Source organism: Anolis sagrei, chromosome 1 (assembly GCF_037176765.1).
Source record: "Anolis sagrei isolate rAnoSag1 chromosome 1, rAnoSag1.mat, whole genome shotgun sequence".
Taxonomy (NCBI): domain Eukaryota; kingdom Metazoa; phylum Chordata; class Lepidosauria; order Squamata; family Dactyloidae; genus Anolis; species Anolis sagrei.
This window is the reverse complement of record NC_090021.1, coordinates 96,161,505-96,180,837: the sequence shown is the minus strand read 5'-3', so window position 1 is coordinate 96,180,837 and position 19,333 is coordinate 96,161,505. Positions and strand designations below refer to the sequence as shown.

The 19,333-nt window shown below is 37.6% G+C and overlaps 1 protein-coding gene across 2 annotated transcripts in view; it reads right to left on the bottom strand.

Annotated features, from left to right (window-relative positions):
- LOC132760829 (blood vessel epicardial substance-like) overlaps positions 1 to 19,333 on the bottom strand; it is a 75,345-nt gene that overhangs the window by 43,228 nt on the left and 12,784 nt on the right. The window contains exons 2-4 of one of the 2 annotated variants that reach the window (XM_067467366.1): positions 8,159 to 8,915; positions 4,877 to 4,985; positions 4,432 to 4,584 (exon numbers count right to left, since the gene is read on the bottom strand). In XM_067467366.1, coding sequence (XP_067323467.1) covers positions 4,432 to 4,584; positions 4,877 to 4,985; positions 8,159 to 8,676 — 780 coding nt within the window. In that variant the 5' untranslated portion in view covers positions 8,677 to 8,915. Of the gene's footprint in view, positions 1 to 3,969; positions 4,585 to 4,876; positions 4,986 to 8,158; positions 8,916 to 19,333 lie in introns of those variants that run through there. The other variant, XM_060753101.2, reaches the window with a different exon arrangement.

Below are 19,333 nucleotides of genomic sequence, written 5' to 3'. Positions count from 1 at the left end.
TTCCTAAAACTATACCATCAAGGTTGTAGGATTCAAAGAAATGACTGCCTTAGTATGGAATATTTATTTATTTACAAAGGAATGTTGCAACACTAAAGAGAATAATTAGGGAAACATGTTGGTAGCATGAGCACAAAGGTGGTATCTAGGACCCCATTGAGAGTAACATATAAAGCTGCAATATATGGTCAGTGTAGATTTACATAATGCATTTCAATGCAATTAAACTGCATTAAATGAGCCTACACTGAATATATGCTGTAATACTGCTCAACCTGCATTTTATGGATGTGTAGACGAGGCTTACATTTATCAAAATAATCTGGATTGTTCCCCCGAGAACTGCCCTGATGTAGCATGGAAGCAGTGTAAGAGCCCTTTTGGTTCCCTGACTGCCAGCCAGCCTAAGAGAATACTGGAGTTGCTACTGTTATATCGGTGGCCAAAAGCAACTCCCAGCAGAGCCTTGATGCTTCTTATGAGGTCACAACACAATTCCATTTTCCCTTGTGCCAGGTGAAGGGCTGCAGGCAATACTTCTACTGCAAAAACAACTGTACTTTTGATGGACTCCCCACAGCAATTGCAAGGTGAGTCTGTTTTATTTGGTCCATGTAGACACAATCCAAGTCCACCGTATCATATATATCATATAAAACTATTCCAAAGTACTACGAAATTAAATGTTAGATTACAACATTTGTATTTTTACATCATTAATTGAAAAATTCAGCATATAAAATTAGAACTCTGGGATATTTTTTTCACTGTGATATATTCTTTTAAAGCTTGACCTGAGAATAATGAACAGTAAAAATGGCATTGCAACAGAACTTTAATCTTGTTCCAGCAATTATTTCTTCATATCACTGATACAGTGATGTAAATGCAGCATTCACATTCTGAATTGATCCACTGATGGCTCAAATTCTACTGAATAACAGTAGAATGTGAGTACCTGGTAAGAAAATAAAACAATCCAAAACTGGCTTTTCAAGCATATATTTTGAACAAATGGTAAAATCATTACGAGCTAAGCCAGGCTGGAGAAGATATGGCCCTCCAGATGTGCAGACTGCAAGTCCCATCAACTCCAGCTAGCCAAGCAAATTTCAGTGTCATCTGGAGGGCACACACTCCTCACACCTGAAATGAATAAAAAACATAGGCCAAGATTCTGCAGTTAGAGAAGTAACTATAACCATCTAGGGCCATTCTACACATGCCCTAAAACCTGTGATGTGTCACATGATGCTTCAGGTGAACCCGAATTAATTCAAAGTAAACTGGGATTTCCTAGTTTATTCCAGATTCCAGGCGAAACATCAGGAGACAATGCTTCTAGAACATGGCCATACAGCCCAAAAAGCCTACAGCAACCCAATGATTCCGGCCATGAAAACTTTTGACAATACATATTCCAGATTAATTTGACACCTCAAGAGATCCGGACCTTACTGAAAGGTCTGGATCTGTTGAGGTGCTGGACCTGTGGGGGTGGTCTCCCAGGATCACATTCTGCAATCCCGGGGTCAATCCTCACAGCAGTCCTGGTTCTTTGGGCTCCTGGAGACCAAAGGAGTGGGATGGCACCCCCACCCTGCTCTCCCACCCCATTTCCCAAAGAAAACCTACTTGAGGGGCCAGTGTTTAGGACTTGAAAGATCCTATTTCTAGTCATAACTAGAAATTGAGTGATCTTGAGTCCATCACTATCTACTTCATGAGGTTGTTGTAAAGATAAAGTAGGTAGGAGGACAGCCATATTTGCCGCCTTCAACTCAATGGAGAAAAGGCAGAATGTCAATTTAATCATTAATAAAATAAACAAAATAGAAAGAAATCTCGTCCAAATTGCAAAGAACAAATCAGACATTTCAATGTATACAAGGCATTTCAAGATTTGAGTTTCTGACCGGTTGGTAGCTCAATCCTCCATGTTAACAAACTGGATTTGAATATGAGAAGGGGTTCCAAAGAGTGCAATTGAAGGGAGGACCTGCTATTTATGGTAAATCAGGCCACTAGATTTTTAGGATGCTCTTCAAATTCCCATTTCGGTGCTTCTAATCCCTTTCCAGTAGTGTGTAATTGTGGAACAAATCTAGTGGGGACCAAATGAATATCTCCACTAATTCATGTGGTATCATTTGTTTACATTGGGATAACTGTCCCAATATATATCTCTGGCTTCATGATATTATAATAGCATAAACCTAGATAATTGTGATCAACTTAAAACGTTTTAGACATACTACTCAAAAGTACATGGATATTTTAATCTGATGTTGTACCACAGCTAACCTTCAATTCTGCAACATCCAACATTCACTTGCTATGATTTCATGTATCTTATAATCAAAAGGCGTGACACTGGATTTAAACCTTGAGGGGAATCCATATTTTAGTTACTAGCTCAAATGGGGATAATGATCCCCCCTGCAAAAAAAGCTGTTTCAAGCTGAGAAAAATTAATAGTGAAACCAAATCCCCCTATGCAACAGATTAAACAAGGATGACTTCCTATCTTTGAATGGTTTGCTCTCATACTCATTTAATAGCACCAGTTTCCAAGCCTACACATGGGGATAATTTATTGTACCAAGCTGTGCATATGTAGGGTGTAGCTTCAGTGGCAGCCCCTCCACAAGAATTCTGTCACTCATGGAATTTTCTTTCAGTTCCCACATGTTTAACCTTGCAGAGAGTGAGATGGTGGAAATCATTCACACCTAGGTAGCTCTTGTTTGTTGTGTTTGCATTTCCTTGGTAATTTTGATTGCCTCTTTTCTTTGGATGCCTAACTGCAGTTCCAAATCCTCCTCTTGAACTTACTGTAATACTCAACATTTGGGGACTGAAGGGAAATGTTTTGGAAGGGCAGAATTCCTATTGGGTAAAGAGGAAAGTGACTTCATTTTCCACACTGCTGGTAACCACACTGTTATATGTGTGTATGTAAAATGGCAGAAGCACCATTGCCTGTAATATAATATTATCAATTCAGTTCACTTGTTCAGATATTTTTTGTGGTGAAAGCTTCCAAGCCTATTTTGACTACAGAATTGAGTGTATACAACATAGGAAAGAAGGTATTGATCACTCAACAACCACCTGTGGTCTCTTTCTATTAAACATACTAGGACAATATCCAACAATGTTATCTCTACTGATGAAACTCCTTCACTTGGTAACATCACAAGTGATGATCTTTCCTTCACAATGTATGGTATAACCCCTGTTACTGTGGGGGATAGATTCCCAAACTTTGCTTAGATATGTACTGTAAAGCCAAAAAAAAAATTCCAACAGAAGATGATTTCAGGAATAGGGATGGCATTAGTAACAAATTGATTATAGGCTGCTATTGCCCTACTTTCTGTCAGAGCAGTCATCTTCAAACTCTAATCCTCCAGGTGTTTTGAAAGTCAACCCTCAGAAGTCCCAGATGCCTTGTCCAATGATCAGAGATTCTGGGTGCTGAAGTCAAAAACAGCAAAGGCCAGTTTGAGAAACATTGGACTATAGTGACTGAACTGTTTTGCTCTGCTAGATAGGTTACAGCAATTAAAGCGATTGACACACCCTTTACAGTTGATATAACGACACTGTTCTCTTTTGTTTTCATGTATAGCTCATCTGCTCTTTTCCAAGAGAAATCTAGTCATCATCTCTTGAGTTATACAAGAATGAAATTATTGTTAGACTTCCCCCAAGCTTTACAAAATTGTGCAGCCTCCTGTTCCACGTGTCCGCTTCTGTAAGACACTGCATGTTGAGAAGACCAAATTTATGCATTGTAATTATAAAGTAACAAGTGAACCAAGATTACTTTTTGAAGATGGTTTGCTTGCTGCTCTTTTCTAAGATAAAGCTGCTCGCATAATTCATGATGACAAGGAGGCCTCAATAAACATGAAGAAGAGCTCTGCGCAAATGTCATTTTTGAAAGCACAATACACAAGGCACCACAATTACAACAAAGCTTTATCTAATAATGATTCATATCTGTCCTCAACCCACCTCCAAAGTAATAAGATGAGCAGAAGTCAATAAAACAATCAGGCAAGATGTGCAAACTGCTGGTTCTTAGCGCTGGGGGGGGGGGGGGGGGAGTCAATCTAGATAGTTGGGTGTTTCTGCTAGAAAACAAGTAGGGGCTTCTACTTCAAAAGTTGGTTTTATTATAATGTTTAGATTGCTTTTTTAATGATGCCAAACATTATGCCTTTTATTAATCAATGTTGAGAGTGACGAAGTCAATAATCAGTCATTTTTGTTGTTAAGTGTTAAAGTTTATGATATTTGTTAATGTTGTCTTGAATTGTTCTGTAACTGGCCTCCAGGTCGTCTTTTAGGTGTATCTGGTGTTGATATATGATAGAAATTTGGTAAACGGATGTCATAGCGAAATCCTTTGCTCAGGATCACTCTGTCATTCAAAGCATAAAGCTTCTCAGCAATATCATTCCCAATGAGATTTGAAAAGAGACGTGCAATGAATCGGTGTTTCGCAAAGAGTAAATACAACTTTTTTCTCCTCCAGGTTATGTATCGACAGTCTGTTTCTGCTGTGAGAGTTACCTGAAAGACACATTCCAGAAAAAAAGAAGAGTGTGTGAGAGAGATAAGAATCTGTTTGTTCTGAGATTTATAAATAATATTTCCTTTGTCCCGACTTTCCTCCTTTATGTTTTACAAATGCACACATAGATTCAGGTAGAAAACTGAATTGATTTGTTTAAACTAGTATTCCAAGAGACCAGGATTCAAAGCCTCTGCGTTCCAGTCATAATAATTCCCTTTCAATAAATCACTCACTTTCCTATTCCATGGCTGAAAAGTAAAGAAAGACAGGTACTTGCCCCTCCCCTACCTGAAAAATGCCTTCTTCTGTGGGTCTCAATGAATCCCATTCAGGTGAATCCAGAAAATGAAGTGGAAAAATGTAATGCAGAAATTCACCATCCACTGTCACTCTGATCCTAATAAAAAAGAGCAACAAAACAATTAAAACAATGGTAGAACAGAAGGAAAGACAAACTAATCCTGGAGGGTCTGTTTCTATAAAAAGAAAGGCCCCACAATGGCCAGGCAAGGAGAAGGTTTATTTTCCACACAGTGATGTTCTTTCAAATAAGGGAGCTTCTTGCTGATGCTGGGCACATACCAGGCATTCTGCAAGGTGTCACTAAGAGAAGATACAAAATGCATCCCACATAATTTAGAGCACTGCTTCTCAAAGTAGTGGTTCATAGGCTACAGACAACTGGAGTATGTTATCTTTGGGAGATCCGTGCACCATTGTAACTGGCACACTAAGTATTTGACAATCTATCATGATAAAACATTTTAAGTCCCGGGAGTGGCCATCAATTACTGAGTATTTAAGATTATTTGGCAGCTACTGAAGATGGTCTTTCAACTTCCATATCTAATCTTTGTATCAACTGCAAGCACAATGGATAATATCTATCTATCTATCTATCTATCTATCTATCTATCTATCTATCTATCATATATTTCATTTATATGCTTCCTTTCTCCAAGAATAGCTTACAATATGGATCAGCTAAAGCCAGTTCAATAACATTTTAAACACAATTGTGTACAGTATGAAAACATGAAAAAGCATGCAAAGGTTATAATAATAATAATAATAATAATTTATTCTTATATCCCACCATAATCTACAATAACAGTTACTGACATGTAGTATAGCAGCTACCCACCCACAGTTACAGATTTAGAACTTATAGATTCATGGCTGCTCTGTATTCACAAAGATTAAATATTAGCAATCATGGCACTGTTTGTCCCCTAATCCAAACAGTTACAAGCCACATCGAGTGATATGACAAATGTGCTGCTGATCAGTAGTAACTAGACATTTTAGCAGCGTTTTGCCAGTAAGCAAGGCTACAACAATGCCTTGGAAAGGGATCCTGCTTCTAATTGTCACAGATTCATTTGATGATAGGAGAGCTCTGGAAACATCATCCTGCTTCAACACAATTGGTAGCAGAACAGACCTCTCTAGGCCAGAGTAGCTGCTAGCTGTTAAGGTAGGCCAGGATTCACAACTAAGTGGGGAATGTAGGCTCTCAACCAGAAACATTCCTTTAAATTCATGTGTTTCATAATATTTTTAATACTCTTCTCAGTGGTTTTCGAATGTCCATTTCTGAGCACAGAAAAGATACAGAACAGGGTCTTTTTTATTAAACATGCCCAGGAATATTTTTCCAAGCGTGATTCATGCAGGCAACACCCTGTACATCAGCAAGAGAGCTCATTATCTAACACAGATGAGGCTGACTTTGAACCAAGAGTCAGGAAAAAAATATGGACTATGTCTCCTTCAATCCCCCAATCAGCATTGCCACTAAGGGTCTATCTAGCGTACACATGAATATATATTTCTCAAATCCCAGGTGTTAAAGGACACCAAAGTAGAACAAAGTAGAACAGTGGTTTTCAGCCTGTGGGTCCCCAGATGTTTTGGCTTTCAACTCCCAGAAATCCTAATAGCTGGTAAACTGGCTGGGATTTCTGGGAATTGTAGGCCAAAACACCTGGGAACCCACAAATCGAGAACCACTGGAGTAGAACATTTTTGCACTACAGCCATCCTTAAACCAGAATTCTTAAGTCACTGTTAACTCCCATCTTCCTCAGGCAGTGGGTATTATGTTAACTGAAGGATATGGACATTATAAATGAATGATGCATGTTTCAATGGTCAGAATCCTATTAGTGTGTTACACTAGCAACTGAAATTTTCCAAAATTGCACAATATTTATTTATTTATTTATTTGCGGCATTTACATGCCACCCTTCTCACCCCAAAGGGGACTCAGAGCAGCTTACAAGATATATACAATATATATTCTTAGCAAAGTACAGTATCAGTATTATATACTACTATATTGTGCTATACTATTATATTATAATATTATTAGTAATATTACATGTAATATAAATTATATAATTATATTGTTGTATTATTATTATTAATAATAGTAGTATATTGTATTTAATACAGTAGCAGTGAAACAAGGTAAACATAACTCTGGCTCCAAGTGCCTACTTCTTCAGTACCTTCTTTTATGGCCATTATTTAATATTTTTTTATTATAATTATTTATACCCCGATTTATCTCTCTCAAAAGAGACTCAGGCGGCTTAACTTAAAAGCATTAGCATATAATTTAAAATATACAAATATGCAAAAATTAAAATACCCTGTGATCTTTTCTGGCCCTGCCTCTATCAACTATTCTGTTATGGCATAAGAGTTTTAATTTCAGTTTCTGGTTTAAGCCCAAGATAAGGTGACATCCCAAAAGGAAGACACAACTGAAAATAGGATAATGGGGTCATTTATTAGCGATTTATTGCTTTTTAATTAATGCTTTATGTACTGTTTTAATTAATGCTATATATATTTTAATGGTTGTTGTATTATTGTAATTGTTTATTTGTAGTGGCATCGAATCACTGCCAAAATGTAAGCCATCCTGAGTCCCCCTTCAGGGATACAAACAAACAAACAAACAATGTTGTAAACCTCTTAGTTAAAATCAGGAAGATATATATACAGTCTTTTTTAAAGAAACACATAGGTTTTGTCCCAAAGATAAATGGAGGACTAGAAATATTGAATCTCCTGGGCAGAAAAGAAGCCCCAATTCTGTGACTTAAATTATACATGTTTAGGTAGATGTCCTCAAATGTTACATTACACATGAATAAAAAGAAAAAATACCAAATATATTGTAAATCTAAATCCCTACCCAGCTGCCTCCATCTTTCATTCTTCTGAGCTTTCAATCTTCTGCACATTTTCCATTATTATAGATGCCTCATTTACTACAGATGCATGTTTATTACGAGAAAAGAAATGGGTAAAGTTGTTACTTTTGGGAAGATAAACCTTGCAACAAGTTTTAAGAGTTCATTATTTTACACGGATTTGGAGAATTCAAATTAGAACAGCTACTTTGATACTAGAAATGTAGACATCTACAGTGTGAGAATGTTGAACCTACAATAGTGGAAACAGGAGAAAACAAGGCAGGGAGAAAGCAAAAAGTGTGACGTTCTTGGGAATATTTCTGTTTTTACATTAGAAGCAGGAACCAGAGTAATACAAACCTTCCTGACAGAAGCAAAGAAAGTTTATCAATTGGTGTTTTGCCTTGCATGGCGTAACAGTGCTCTTTCTCCAGCGTAATGACCTCTTCATCACAGCACAAGACAATCTTCCTGAAAACAGTCAGTGATATTCCCAGAGGCTGGAACAGAGCACTGTAGAGCTCCTGGAATTCTTGGTCAAAGGCCACACTCCGGAGTTGGTAGGTTACATAAATAAACTGTACGAAGCATACCACAAACAGGATGAAATTCCAGGAGAAAATATCAGCTGCACAGACATCTAGCCAAGACCAGACAGATGAGCAGAGAAAACCCAGTCCGAGTAAAAAGTAGATATAGAGCAAGCCAAAAAACCCACTTCCGCCCATGTAGCCAATAATAAACAAAATACTTGCTAAGTGATAGATAGATCCTTCTGCTTCTGACTTCCAGTTTACACAGACAGGATGTGCAAATATCAAGCTGTCCCAAATGCTTGTGTTGTCTCCTGTAGCTGCAATGTTAGATTGATCATCCATCTCTGTGATCTCCAAAACCTTTCTTGTATAAATAAAGTTCAAACAGAAAAAGGCTCCATCATTTTCCCAATGTTGCCTTCGTTGTTATGCTTACTATCATAATGTCACGCATTGCCTGAGTTGAAAACCTATAGTAATAAATTGTTCATTGATTTTTAAAAAATTGGCTTCTCAGAAGTCTGTACTTTTCCAGATCTGTTCTTATGGCATATTTTGCTTGGATTCATAACAGTACTGATCTGTCCAAGAGAGATAAAAAAGAGGGAATGTATGAGAACAAAAAAGAACATTTACACAACTATTTATAAAATTACGAACGGTGGGCAAAGATAAGAAAATATGGGGCAACACAAGGTCCCATAGGACCTTGGGGACGATACCTTTCTTCAAGGTTTCCAATCCCAATTTGGCCATGTTGTTTGAGGCATTTTAGAATCAGAAGGGCCTGGAATGTCCCCTGTATTTGAGGCCCTTTCCACACAGCTAAATAAAATTTCTGCTTTGAACTGGAATATATGGCAGTGTGGACTCAGATAACGCAATTCAAAGCAGACATCATGGGTTTTTCTGCCTTGATATTCTGGGTTATTGGGCTGTGTGGACCTGAACCAGTGCCTGTTAGCTATGATGGACTGGGACGAACAAACTGAAACTGAATCCTGACAAGACAGTGGTACTCCTGGTTAGTTGTAAGACAGATCAGGGTATAGGGCTACAACCTGTGCCAGACGGGGTTGCACTCCCCTTCAAGACGCAAGTCCGCAGCTTGGGGGACCTCCTGGATTCAACGCTGACCCTGGAGGCCCAGGTGTCGACGGTGGCCAGGAGGGCCTTTGCACAGTTAAAGTTTGTGCGCCAGATGCCCATACCTTGAAAAATCTGATCTGGCTATGGTGGTACATTCCTTGATTACATCCTGTTTAGACTACTTCAACACGCTCTATGTAGGGCTGCCTCAGAACAGTGTTCAGAAGCTCCAGCTGGTTCAAAGGTCAGCAGCCAGATTGCTAATAGGGGCTGGCTACCCCACTACTAAAACAGCTACCCATCAGCTTTTGGGTGCAGTTCTTTTCTTAATAAGATTATAATGTGCCAAAGTCAACTTGGAGGCACATACACCCACGCACAGTAACAGAGAACGACATCTATGCAAATGGTATGGCATACTATAAAAGTAAAAATTACCATTTGTCAGTTGAGATGTTGCCATTTAAAATATCCCAGAAACACCATTTTTACACATCAGTGCTTTTATGTGTCAAAAAAAGGGCAACCCACTTCCAGTTACTGTGTTCCAGAGGGATTCAACAGAGCTTATTTTCCAGAAGCCATTCAAGCCAACACTTGCTATTTGTATGCTAAAAAAAATGCAGTACTTCAAAAGTGCCATCATAGCAGTGAATAAGCACAGCAACTCAAAGGGGCATGAAAAACATCAGTATTTCACTTTTCAGGTGATACGACTGAATTCTTTTATTGGTTTCTCAAAGAGACTGTTCATAGCATAACTGAAGAAGCTACTGCTGGAAGTATGTTTGCACTGTGTCTCTGTGCAAGGAAGAGCTTAACTTCGGTTCTCCTTCATTTCAGAACATTGCATGGGATGCAATGAAATAAAACGACAATGAATAAAAACATCTAAGCTATGATAGTTCAAGCACAAGAGTATGATAATATTAAAAAGATAATAGACACAATTGTTAATACTAGCAAACTTTAAATCCCTATATTCATCTCCTGCTTGTTTGTATGTTTGCAGATTTCTTGTTTGCTTGCTCATTCTTCCTATGTCATTCTCACCTGCTATGATTTCTGTTTCCTCTAACATGTGTTTGACTATAGGAAAGAAACTTTGGAAACAAAGCTACTTTTTGGGTGTTTTCAAAAAACTAGTAAGCTTATTTCTTTTCTCTGCTTGATACTGGGTTGGGGGGGGGGGAGGATGAGGGACACATGACTGGCTTTTGGTCAGATTCTACTTTGCCAATTCATTACTCTGCTTCAAAGATCCAGTACTATTTCTCACATTTCCCAAGAAGAACATCAAATGACTTATTTGTACAAAACCCACAATTTAATAAAAAAGATACCTCATAAAATAAAGCAGAGTAATAGGCCAGTCAATATATAAAAGTGATGTGAAGGTGCATAAGCATACAAAAACAAATCTGATTATTCCTTAAAATTAAGAGATATAAATGGATTTCCTACTTGACCATCATTATCTGGATAGGCACATCCCCTCCTGTCTTGTCTCGCGGAGAGAAACAAACAACAATGAGCAATTTGTTTCAACAAAGGGTGGAGATGGAGTAAGGGTTTACAGCCCTCTGTTTCCACTCTGCCCCTTCCAAATTCATTTCTCTTGGTCAAAGAACCAAGTGCTTAACTTGCACATGGGCAATCATTCTTCACATCTTCTCTGTGACTATGTTGGTGAAACCAGAAGGAAAAAAGCATGAGTGCAGTGCCACGAAGGAAGCAAGGAACCAGAGAAACAAGCTGCTCCGAACAAGCAGAGTTTATCTGCCTTCTCTCCTCATAGCCTAGTGAACTTTGAAAAAAAAATCTACTAATATAGAGTGCCAACAAGATTCTGGCCTGCAATAGGTAATTCTTTTCTATACATATTATTATATTGTATAGTTTATGGCTATACAGTATAGTGGGTCTTTGGTATCCACTGGGGTTTGGTTCCAGGGCCCTCTGTCAATACCAAAATCCCATTGTACACAATAGTGTAGAAAAATGATGCCCCTTATACAAAATAGCAAATTGAAGGTTGGTCTTTTGGGAGTTCAGACAAATCTACCATATTTACTCAAGTCTAATGCTCAACTATTTTTTGGCTAAATTACATTGCCAAATATGGGGCATTAGATTCGATGGGATGTTAGACTAGAACAAATAAACCCATTGTGTGGAAAGACCTAGAGGAACCTGGAACCATAGGTGGTGTGTATGTGTGTGTGTCAGGAGGCTGTTCTCAGTAATGACAGAGATCCCAGGGCTTTGTGGTGCCTGGAGGAGGGGCCTGGACCCAGCTGGTGACCTAGTCATTCCTGCCACTTAGCCACAGATCCTGCCTCTCAGGTGGCCCTTAGGGTCTCCCACCCCGGCTCAGTTCTATGTAGTTCCCAATTGGCCTCATTCACGAGGCCTTCAAAACCTTCACCTCAGTTTTGAAGGTCTTGTGAATGAGGTTAATTGGGAATTGTGTGAGGCTGGCATGTTGCAAGCCTCAGCCAGACAGAGGGGCATGGCTTACCAAATGGCTTCCATTCATGCCTCCCTGTCATGCTGTACCTGTGCTGTTGAACATTAATGGGCAAATCTATTTTTTGCCCAAGGTGTGCATTACAGGCACCTTATACTTGAGTAAATGATGATTGAAACCATGGATATAGAATTAGTGGATATGGAGGGCCAACTGGGTGTGAAGGCCTGGAGGAAAAAAAATCCATTAGCGATCAGATGAAAAAATGTCTCCCTCATTTTTTTTTTCTCTGAAGATATTTTTCCCCAGGATAGCTGAAAAATAGATCATGGCAATGTCCTTTTAAAAAAGATGAATCAAGAGAAGATGTTCTTGTATTTTCTACTATGGGTTATTTCTAAAACAAAAGCAAAGGTAAGTAGCAGGTAGAGTTCTAGGTAAGATTATATATCACATCATTTGAATTCCTGGTTTTCCCCAACTCCCAGGATTCCACAGCATTGCGCCATAACAATCAAAGCGGTGGCAAACTGTATTAATTCGACACTGTAGATGCCCCTTCAGTGATTTTTATGAGAATGCTTTGGACCTGCTTGTCACAATAGAGAATTAGAGAACAAATAATTTACTCTGTTTTATTGATATTTATGAGGGTTTTTTTTCTATTTTTCTTCAGCCTGTGCCTCATAAAGTTGCAAGACCAAAAAGGTTCCCTTACTTTTCATAGTTGAGAACTTTTTATTTCTATTTTAACCACAATAAAATTGAAAATTAAAAACAAAATTCAATTTGTACTGACTTTCTAAATAAACAACCTTTTAAATATATCAAACATAACAATTTTATACCAAACCAAGTTTTATACAAAACAGTTGTTATCTAGTTCAACATTTATGAGATCATAACTGGATTTACAATCTCATAACTTTTGGGACCCATGTTTATGGTCATTACTAATTAAAAATGACCACCAACACCTACCTCAAGAGTCTGGCAGTGGCTCAACCAAAGGATTTCTAAGGCACTACAGATATAGGTGCCGAGCAATAACAACTGTACAACTGTAGTGCTCTTCCACTAGTGAGCACAGGGAAACCAGCATTTGTGGCAAGATCCTGAGGGCTCTCTCTAGCTCCTACTTGATTGAGAGAATAATGTGTGTGTCCTTTCCCAGTTCCTTGATCTGCACCACCCAGAAACCTTTCAGTAGGAACACTGCTAGGGGTAGGTGTTGTACAGGTGAAATCAGCAGAAGCAACTACAATGATGGAGCTCTGTCATTGTAACTGTGTCTGATGATGCAGAATCTTGGCCAACATCTTTTATGTTCTTAAAATAACAAAGAGATTTTCACACTCTAAAGCGGTGGTTATCAACCTGTGGGTCCCCAGATGTTTTGGCCATCAACTCCCAGAAATTCTAACGGCTGGTAAACTGGTTGGGATTTCTGGGAATTGTAGGTCAAAACACCTGAGGGCCCACAGGTTGAGAACCACTGATTTTAGAGTGTGAAAATGACTTTGTAAAGGGTGCTCACTATTGCTTTTTCCATGCTAGATATCTTACAATGGAGTGCCATCAATTCAGATACTTCCTCTACAGCTGGAGTAGTAATGATGTGGTCCTCTAGATCTTATTAGACTTCAATGTTTACCATTACTATGCTGGCATAGCTGCTGAAGCTTGCAGCTCAACAAAATCTGAAGGCCACTTAATTCTCATCCTTGTTATAGCCATTTCCACTATTACAACATGAACTTCTCATCCTTGCTCTTTGAGTCCTTTAGTATCTTCAGAAACCATATGTTATTCTCATTCACAGTTTTCCATGCTCTCTTGTGATTATATTTGGGGGGGGGGGGGGGTTGAGGAGTGTGCTGATCTATTTAATGTTCAATTCCAAGAAACCAAACCTAATTTATGAAAATGAATTGAGCCAACTGATTTAGTAAGGCTCAATAGTAATTTATATGGTAATCAACAATGAAAGTGTAAGTAGAGATGCTCCCAGTGCCTTTCAAATAGGCTGCCCAAACATTTATATCGTTGCCCCTCAGTTTGGAGAAACTGTTGTGTTATGACAGTACCTTTTCTACTATTTTATAGATTTGAAAGCAATGGGTCGAAACCTCCCCATATTTAACAAGAGACTGGCAAAGAGCTTTTTTTTTTTTTTGCAACAAGAGTTCTGCAAGAAAGTGGGACAATTCTTGAAGAACCAATTTAGGGGAATAAAGATGGGTTCTGACTCCAGGACCTTGTACTTAAAGTGTATTTACCTTTTACTTTATAATCCCTTATAGGTTTCTTTTTGCAGCCTTTAGGATTGAATACATTTCAGATGGTGGGAAAGGTCTATTCACAAAGCAACTGAGCACTAGTTTCAAATAATTACCCTGGTGACCTAAAACATGAACTGAATTTAATGAGGAAATACACTCTACAATACTGCCTTGCTGAAATCTAGCACAGTGTATGTTACAGGGAATTAATCTGTTTCCGTTTGTGTGCTTATGCATGTATGTGCCTTCAAGTTGCAAGTTGCATGTTGACTTACAGCAATCTCATGGATTTCATAGGGTTTTCTTAGGTAAGGAATATTCAGAGGTGACATACTCTTTAACAGAATAAACGACTTATATTTGGGTTGGTTTATACTCAAGTATATACGCTACTTAAGAATTTGATCTCACAACATTTTAGTAGCAAAGAGCCAAATCATCATTTAAAAATCCCCAAAGTGATTGAAATCACCCTTTGAACATCATTTGACTGAGACGGAACCTAAACTCAGGGCAGGGGTTTAATTATTTTATTGTTAAGAAATAAATTCCCTTACGACTAATTATTTAAAACATTGTAGCAAATCTATAAAAGCATAATTAATATAATTTAACTAAACAAGCCAACATTTTCAAAAGCATTGATATTTTTTAAAATGTTTTCTGCCAAGTGCCAGAAAGATATTAGGGAAGATGTTGGGCAAGCTTCTCGGGTGAAGCAAACCAGTCAGATCAATAGTTACTTTGAAAAAGTAGCTTGTTACATAATTCATAGTAAAATCTCAAGGATTTTACACTACTGTTAACATCATAAACCACTACTGCATCACTCATTGCATAGTCTGTCTTTTAAAGTTCCTTTTTAAAACTCCGAACTATTTCTAAAAAGAAATGACCTAGAATTTGAGTAGAATATGCAATTCAAAAACATTTTCAGCTACCCAAAAGTAAAAAAAATCAACAGGCAAACATTACTAATTACATGTAAATGATAATAGTATTGCCACTCATTATGCATTTTTCAAAGGGAAAAACATTGTGTTCTTGTCACTCCCCAAAAAATGCAGTTTGTTTTTGTGTGCCTTTGAGACATTCCCAACTTATAGCAACTCTAAAGTGAACCTATCACAGGCTTTTCTATGGCTCATCCAGTAGGTTTCCATGGCTGAGCAGTGATTCAAGCCATGTTCGTTAGAGTTGTAGTTCAATACTCAAACCACTATACCATGCTCACTCTTCACATCATGTTGTTTCTACAAGTGTTTTTACTTGTGCAGTGATATTTCTATTTTCTGCTCCCACAATTAGGTCAGCACTACCGATCAGGCTCTCTGCTTGCCATGTGATAGATTCACCCTGCATAAATAAAGACTATGAAGGAGATCTTTTGATGGAAAGCCTAACACAGTCCATTGCCCATACAGATTGCGATCCTTTGGGGTAGCCTGACCTCAAACTGCAGAAGGCTTACATAATCGAGATCAGTACTTTGGCTTGGGTACAGGAAAACAAATCAGAATCTAATGCAGTTACTGAAGTACTGCATAAAACATCTGCAACACTCAATAAGCCATCTTACAATCTGTATTCAGAGGAAACCCAAGGTATTTAACACATGGATTCATACGTTTCTTTACAGCTAGGTTCATAAGTTTTCTTCTTAATATATTATGCCCTTCGCATTCACTGGGGTTTGGTTCCAGGACCTCCCAGGTATACCAGTATCCATGGACTCTCAAGACTCATTTTATACAATGACACACAAAAAATACTGCAAAATCAAAATTTGCTTTTTGGTATTTTTGAAGCTATGGATACAGAATCTGTGTATATGGAGAGCTGACTATAAGGCATCACAAAGAAAAATGCATCCCAGCTGTTCTTGAACTGACCAACCACCACCTGTTCTTTACACCATGGGAATCTTCTCTTTCAGGCTGTGATGGGCCGTTCAAAACCTGCCTCTTTTTCGGTCAATCAGGGGAGGGAATGGAAAGTCTGAACAGCTGTTCGAACTGTATAAAATGTCATGTATTTCTCTGAGAGATTATGCTTGTACCTTTTAAAGTGTATTGCTTGTGCTTGCATCCTTTTTGGCTGAATCATAACAAATCTCTGTGGCTTTGCCTTCTACCTGGGCAACTTGTTTCTTTGTCCTAAAGGTGCTATACTATCCCTCTACATATCTATGAGGTAGGTTAAACTGAGAAACAGTAGCCATCCTAAAGTTACTCAAGGAGCATTATGACTGGAATCCCACTGTAGTTTCCCTACAGGAGCATTTGGACATTTTTGTATGATGAAGAAGATCCATATTCCGTTCAAATTTGCAGAAACAGAATCTTGCTTTTGGGTGTACAATGTTCCCAGTCAAGACAATAGTTATGTAACCACATTTATGCTACACAACCACCAAATAGAATATCAACCTTTGTTGGAATCTGAACCTTAGCTCACTCGGCCTTTTTCTGCTGTGCTCCCCATTATAAAATACTTATCTGAAATTCTGAAATCCAATACACAGAAATTCAAAATTGTCCACATGAGTGGTGAACCATCTTTGCTTTCTGATGGTTCACTGTGCACCAATTTTGTTTCATGCATATAATTTAATGTATTGTATGAAATTACCTAAAGGGTAACATGATGTGGCAGTATATGAAACATAAATTAACTTTGTGTTTACACTTGAGTCTCTTCTCCAAGATATCTCATTATGTATGTACAGTAAAGCCTTGCTTATTCAACATAAACGGCCCGGCAGCACGTTGGATAAGCGAAAATGTTGGATAAGGAGGAATTAAGGAAAAGCCTATTAAATGTCAAATTATGTTATGATTTTACAAATTAAGTACCAAAACATCATGTTTTACAACATATCGACAGAATGAGCAATTCAATATATAGTAATGTTATGTAGTAATTACTGTATTTACGAATTTAGCACCAAAACATTGCAATGTATTTGAAACAGATGTGGATCTGGGCGGGAAGCAGACTGTGTTGGACAATACAGAACATTGGATGAGCAAAGGTTGAATAAATGAGACTCTATTGTGGATATTCCAAAATCCAAAATAAGAATGAAGTCCCAAACACTTCTGATCGCATTTCAGATAAGGGAGACTCTGCCTGTACTCTATATTCTAATGTTTGGTTAAAAAGGAGATTTGTGAGCCACTGCCGTGTACTGCATATTCTGGTTTAAGAAGAATCTGACAAACTCATTACAATGTTTTTGCAAAATACTCAAGACACTCAAGATTCTCAAGAACAAACATGTGAAAAACAATACATTAGACAACTTTGGAGACCATAGCAGTAATGAAGAGGAGACTTAACGATTGACATAATATGCAAAATTATTCAGAGCTTGTTAGAAATATGGATGTAACTGTTTTGACTGTGTTCAAAAAATTATCTACATTTATCACTTATTTTCAGACCTATGCCAACTATATATAATGGGCATATGGTACATAAAAGGAAAGCAAATTCTAGGAATTGAATTTTCAAGCCAGGAAATACTGCATTGTTTCAATAAAAACACAATCTAGAGATAATTTATTTAATCACAAGCACACTATAGAGTAACACTTATCATAGCCCTGATCTGGAAAGCCCAAGTTCTACACTATATTGTAGAAATACACAGAGCACGTTATCTGGAACTGACATCAGCTACAATTATTTTAGCAAAAATAAAGTGATGACTGCTTTGGCTTGAATATTCTCTAAGCTAGAATATTCTCAAGAGAACTTTCACTACCTGATTGCAGAGAAATGTTCAATTCAACATTCTTCACACTGCCATATATGCAAGCAAAATGTAAGCCATTTATTCTGATCTAGTCTAAACCCCATTAATATTCAGTAACTAAAACAATAAAATGTACTGTAGTTCACTTTGATACCACTTTAGTTGCCATCACACTTTAGCTGTAGTGTGAGGCTGCTATAATATATGGCAGTGTGGACTCAGATAACCCAGTTCAAAGCTGATATTGTGGAATTTTCTACCTTGATAATCTGAATTATATGGCTGTGTGGAAGAGCCCTGATAGAGTTTTGGGGAGACTGTGTCAGCATTTCCCAAAATTCTGCTAGAAAGGTAATTTTAACCTGTGATATGCAACTGTGGTCTCTCAGATGTTATTGGGCAGTAAAGTTCTTTATAAATAGTGATGAAAGCTCATGTGAGTTGCTGTCCAATAGTACTTGGGACTGCAACAAAACATCATGTCTAGCCCTGTTTTGAACAATGAATTTCCTAATACAGAAGACTTTAAAGGTCTTCTGTATTAGATCTTATTCTAAACATGTACTACTTAGTTTAAGGCCACAATCCACCTCAGAATGCCTTAAAGGGCTAACTCTAGAATGACAGCAGATACATTGCCACTTTGTTCATGAATAATTGGTTTATGTACCATCTTGTGGCGGGTGATAATGAGAAAATGCATTTATAGATTACTTTTTATTGATTATTGTTAAACATAACTGTACACAGAGTGTTCCATTTATTGTGCAATGGCTTTACACAGAATAATAAACTGCCTCCTTCATAATTCCTCAGATTAAAAAAATGTTTTATACTCATATATTTTATATTAAACTATATTTTCTTTTTAAATAAAAGCAATGGTCTTGTTGCTCTTTTGGCATAATACTTCCTGAATCCTTAACCCCCTTAAGGAATTCTAACCCTTTTGTAATACTTATATGCGTGTTTAAATGGCTAATATGTCAGGAGTGGGAACAAATGTTTTGCTATGATCGGGGGGGGGGGGGAGAGAAATAAATAAAACCAAAGCCATTAGGAAATATATAAAACTTCATACTTTAATGCAACATTTAGGGTTGAAAAACAAGCTTAGAATGAAGAGCCTATGACTAAAGATCCAAAGCAAGTTTTCAGCCAATGAATGAACTATGCTTGAACCCTAAAAACTCAATATAATTCAAGCTTGCAACCATGTTGCATAACCACATGCTATTCCCCTGACAATTAGCACTGACAAGTTCATGAAGCTTTTCAAACTGTTTCCAAAGAAAGGATGGGTTTAGTTGCTAATCGTTTTTGTGTTCTTAAGAACAAAGGGACAAAATGAAAAAAATAATGTTCTGTGCACTCCCAAATGATGTCGTTTCTTAGAAT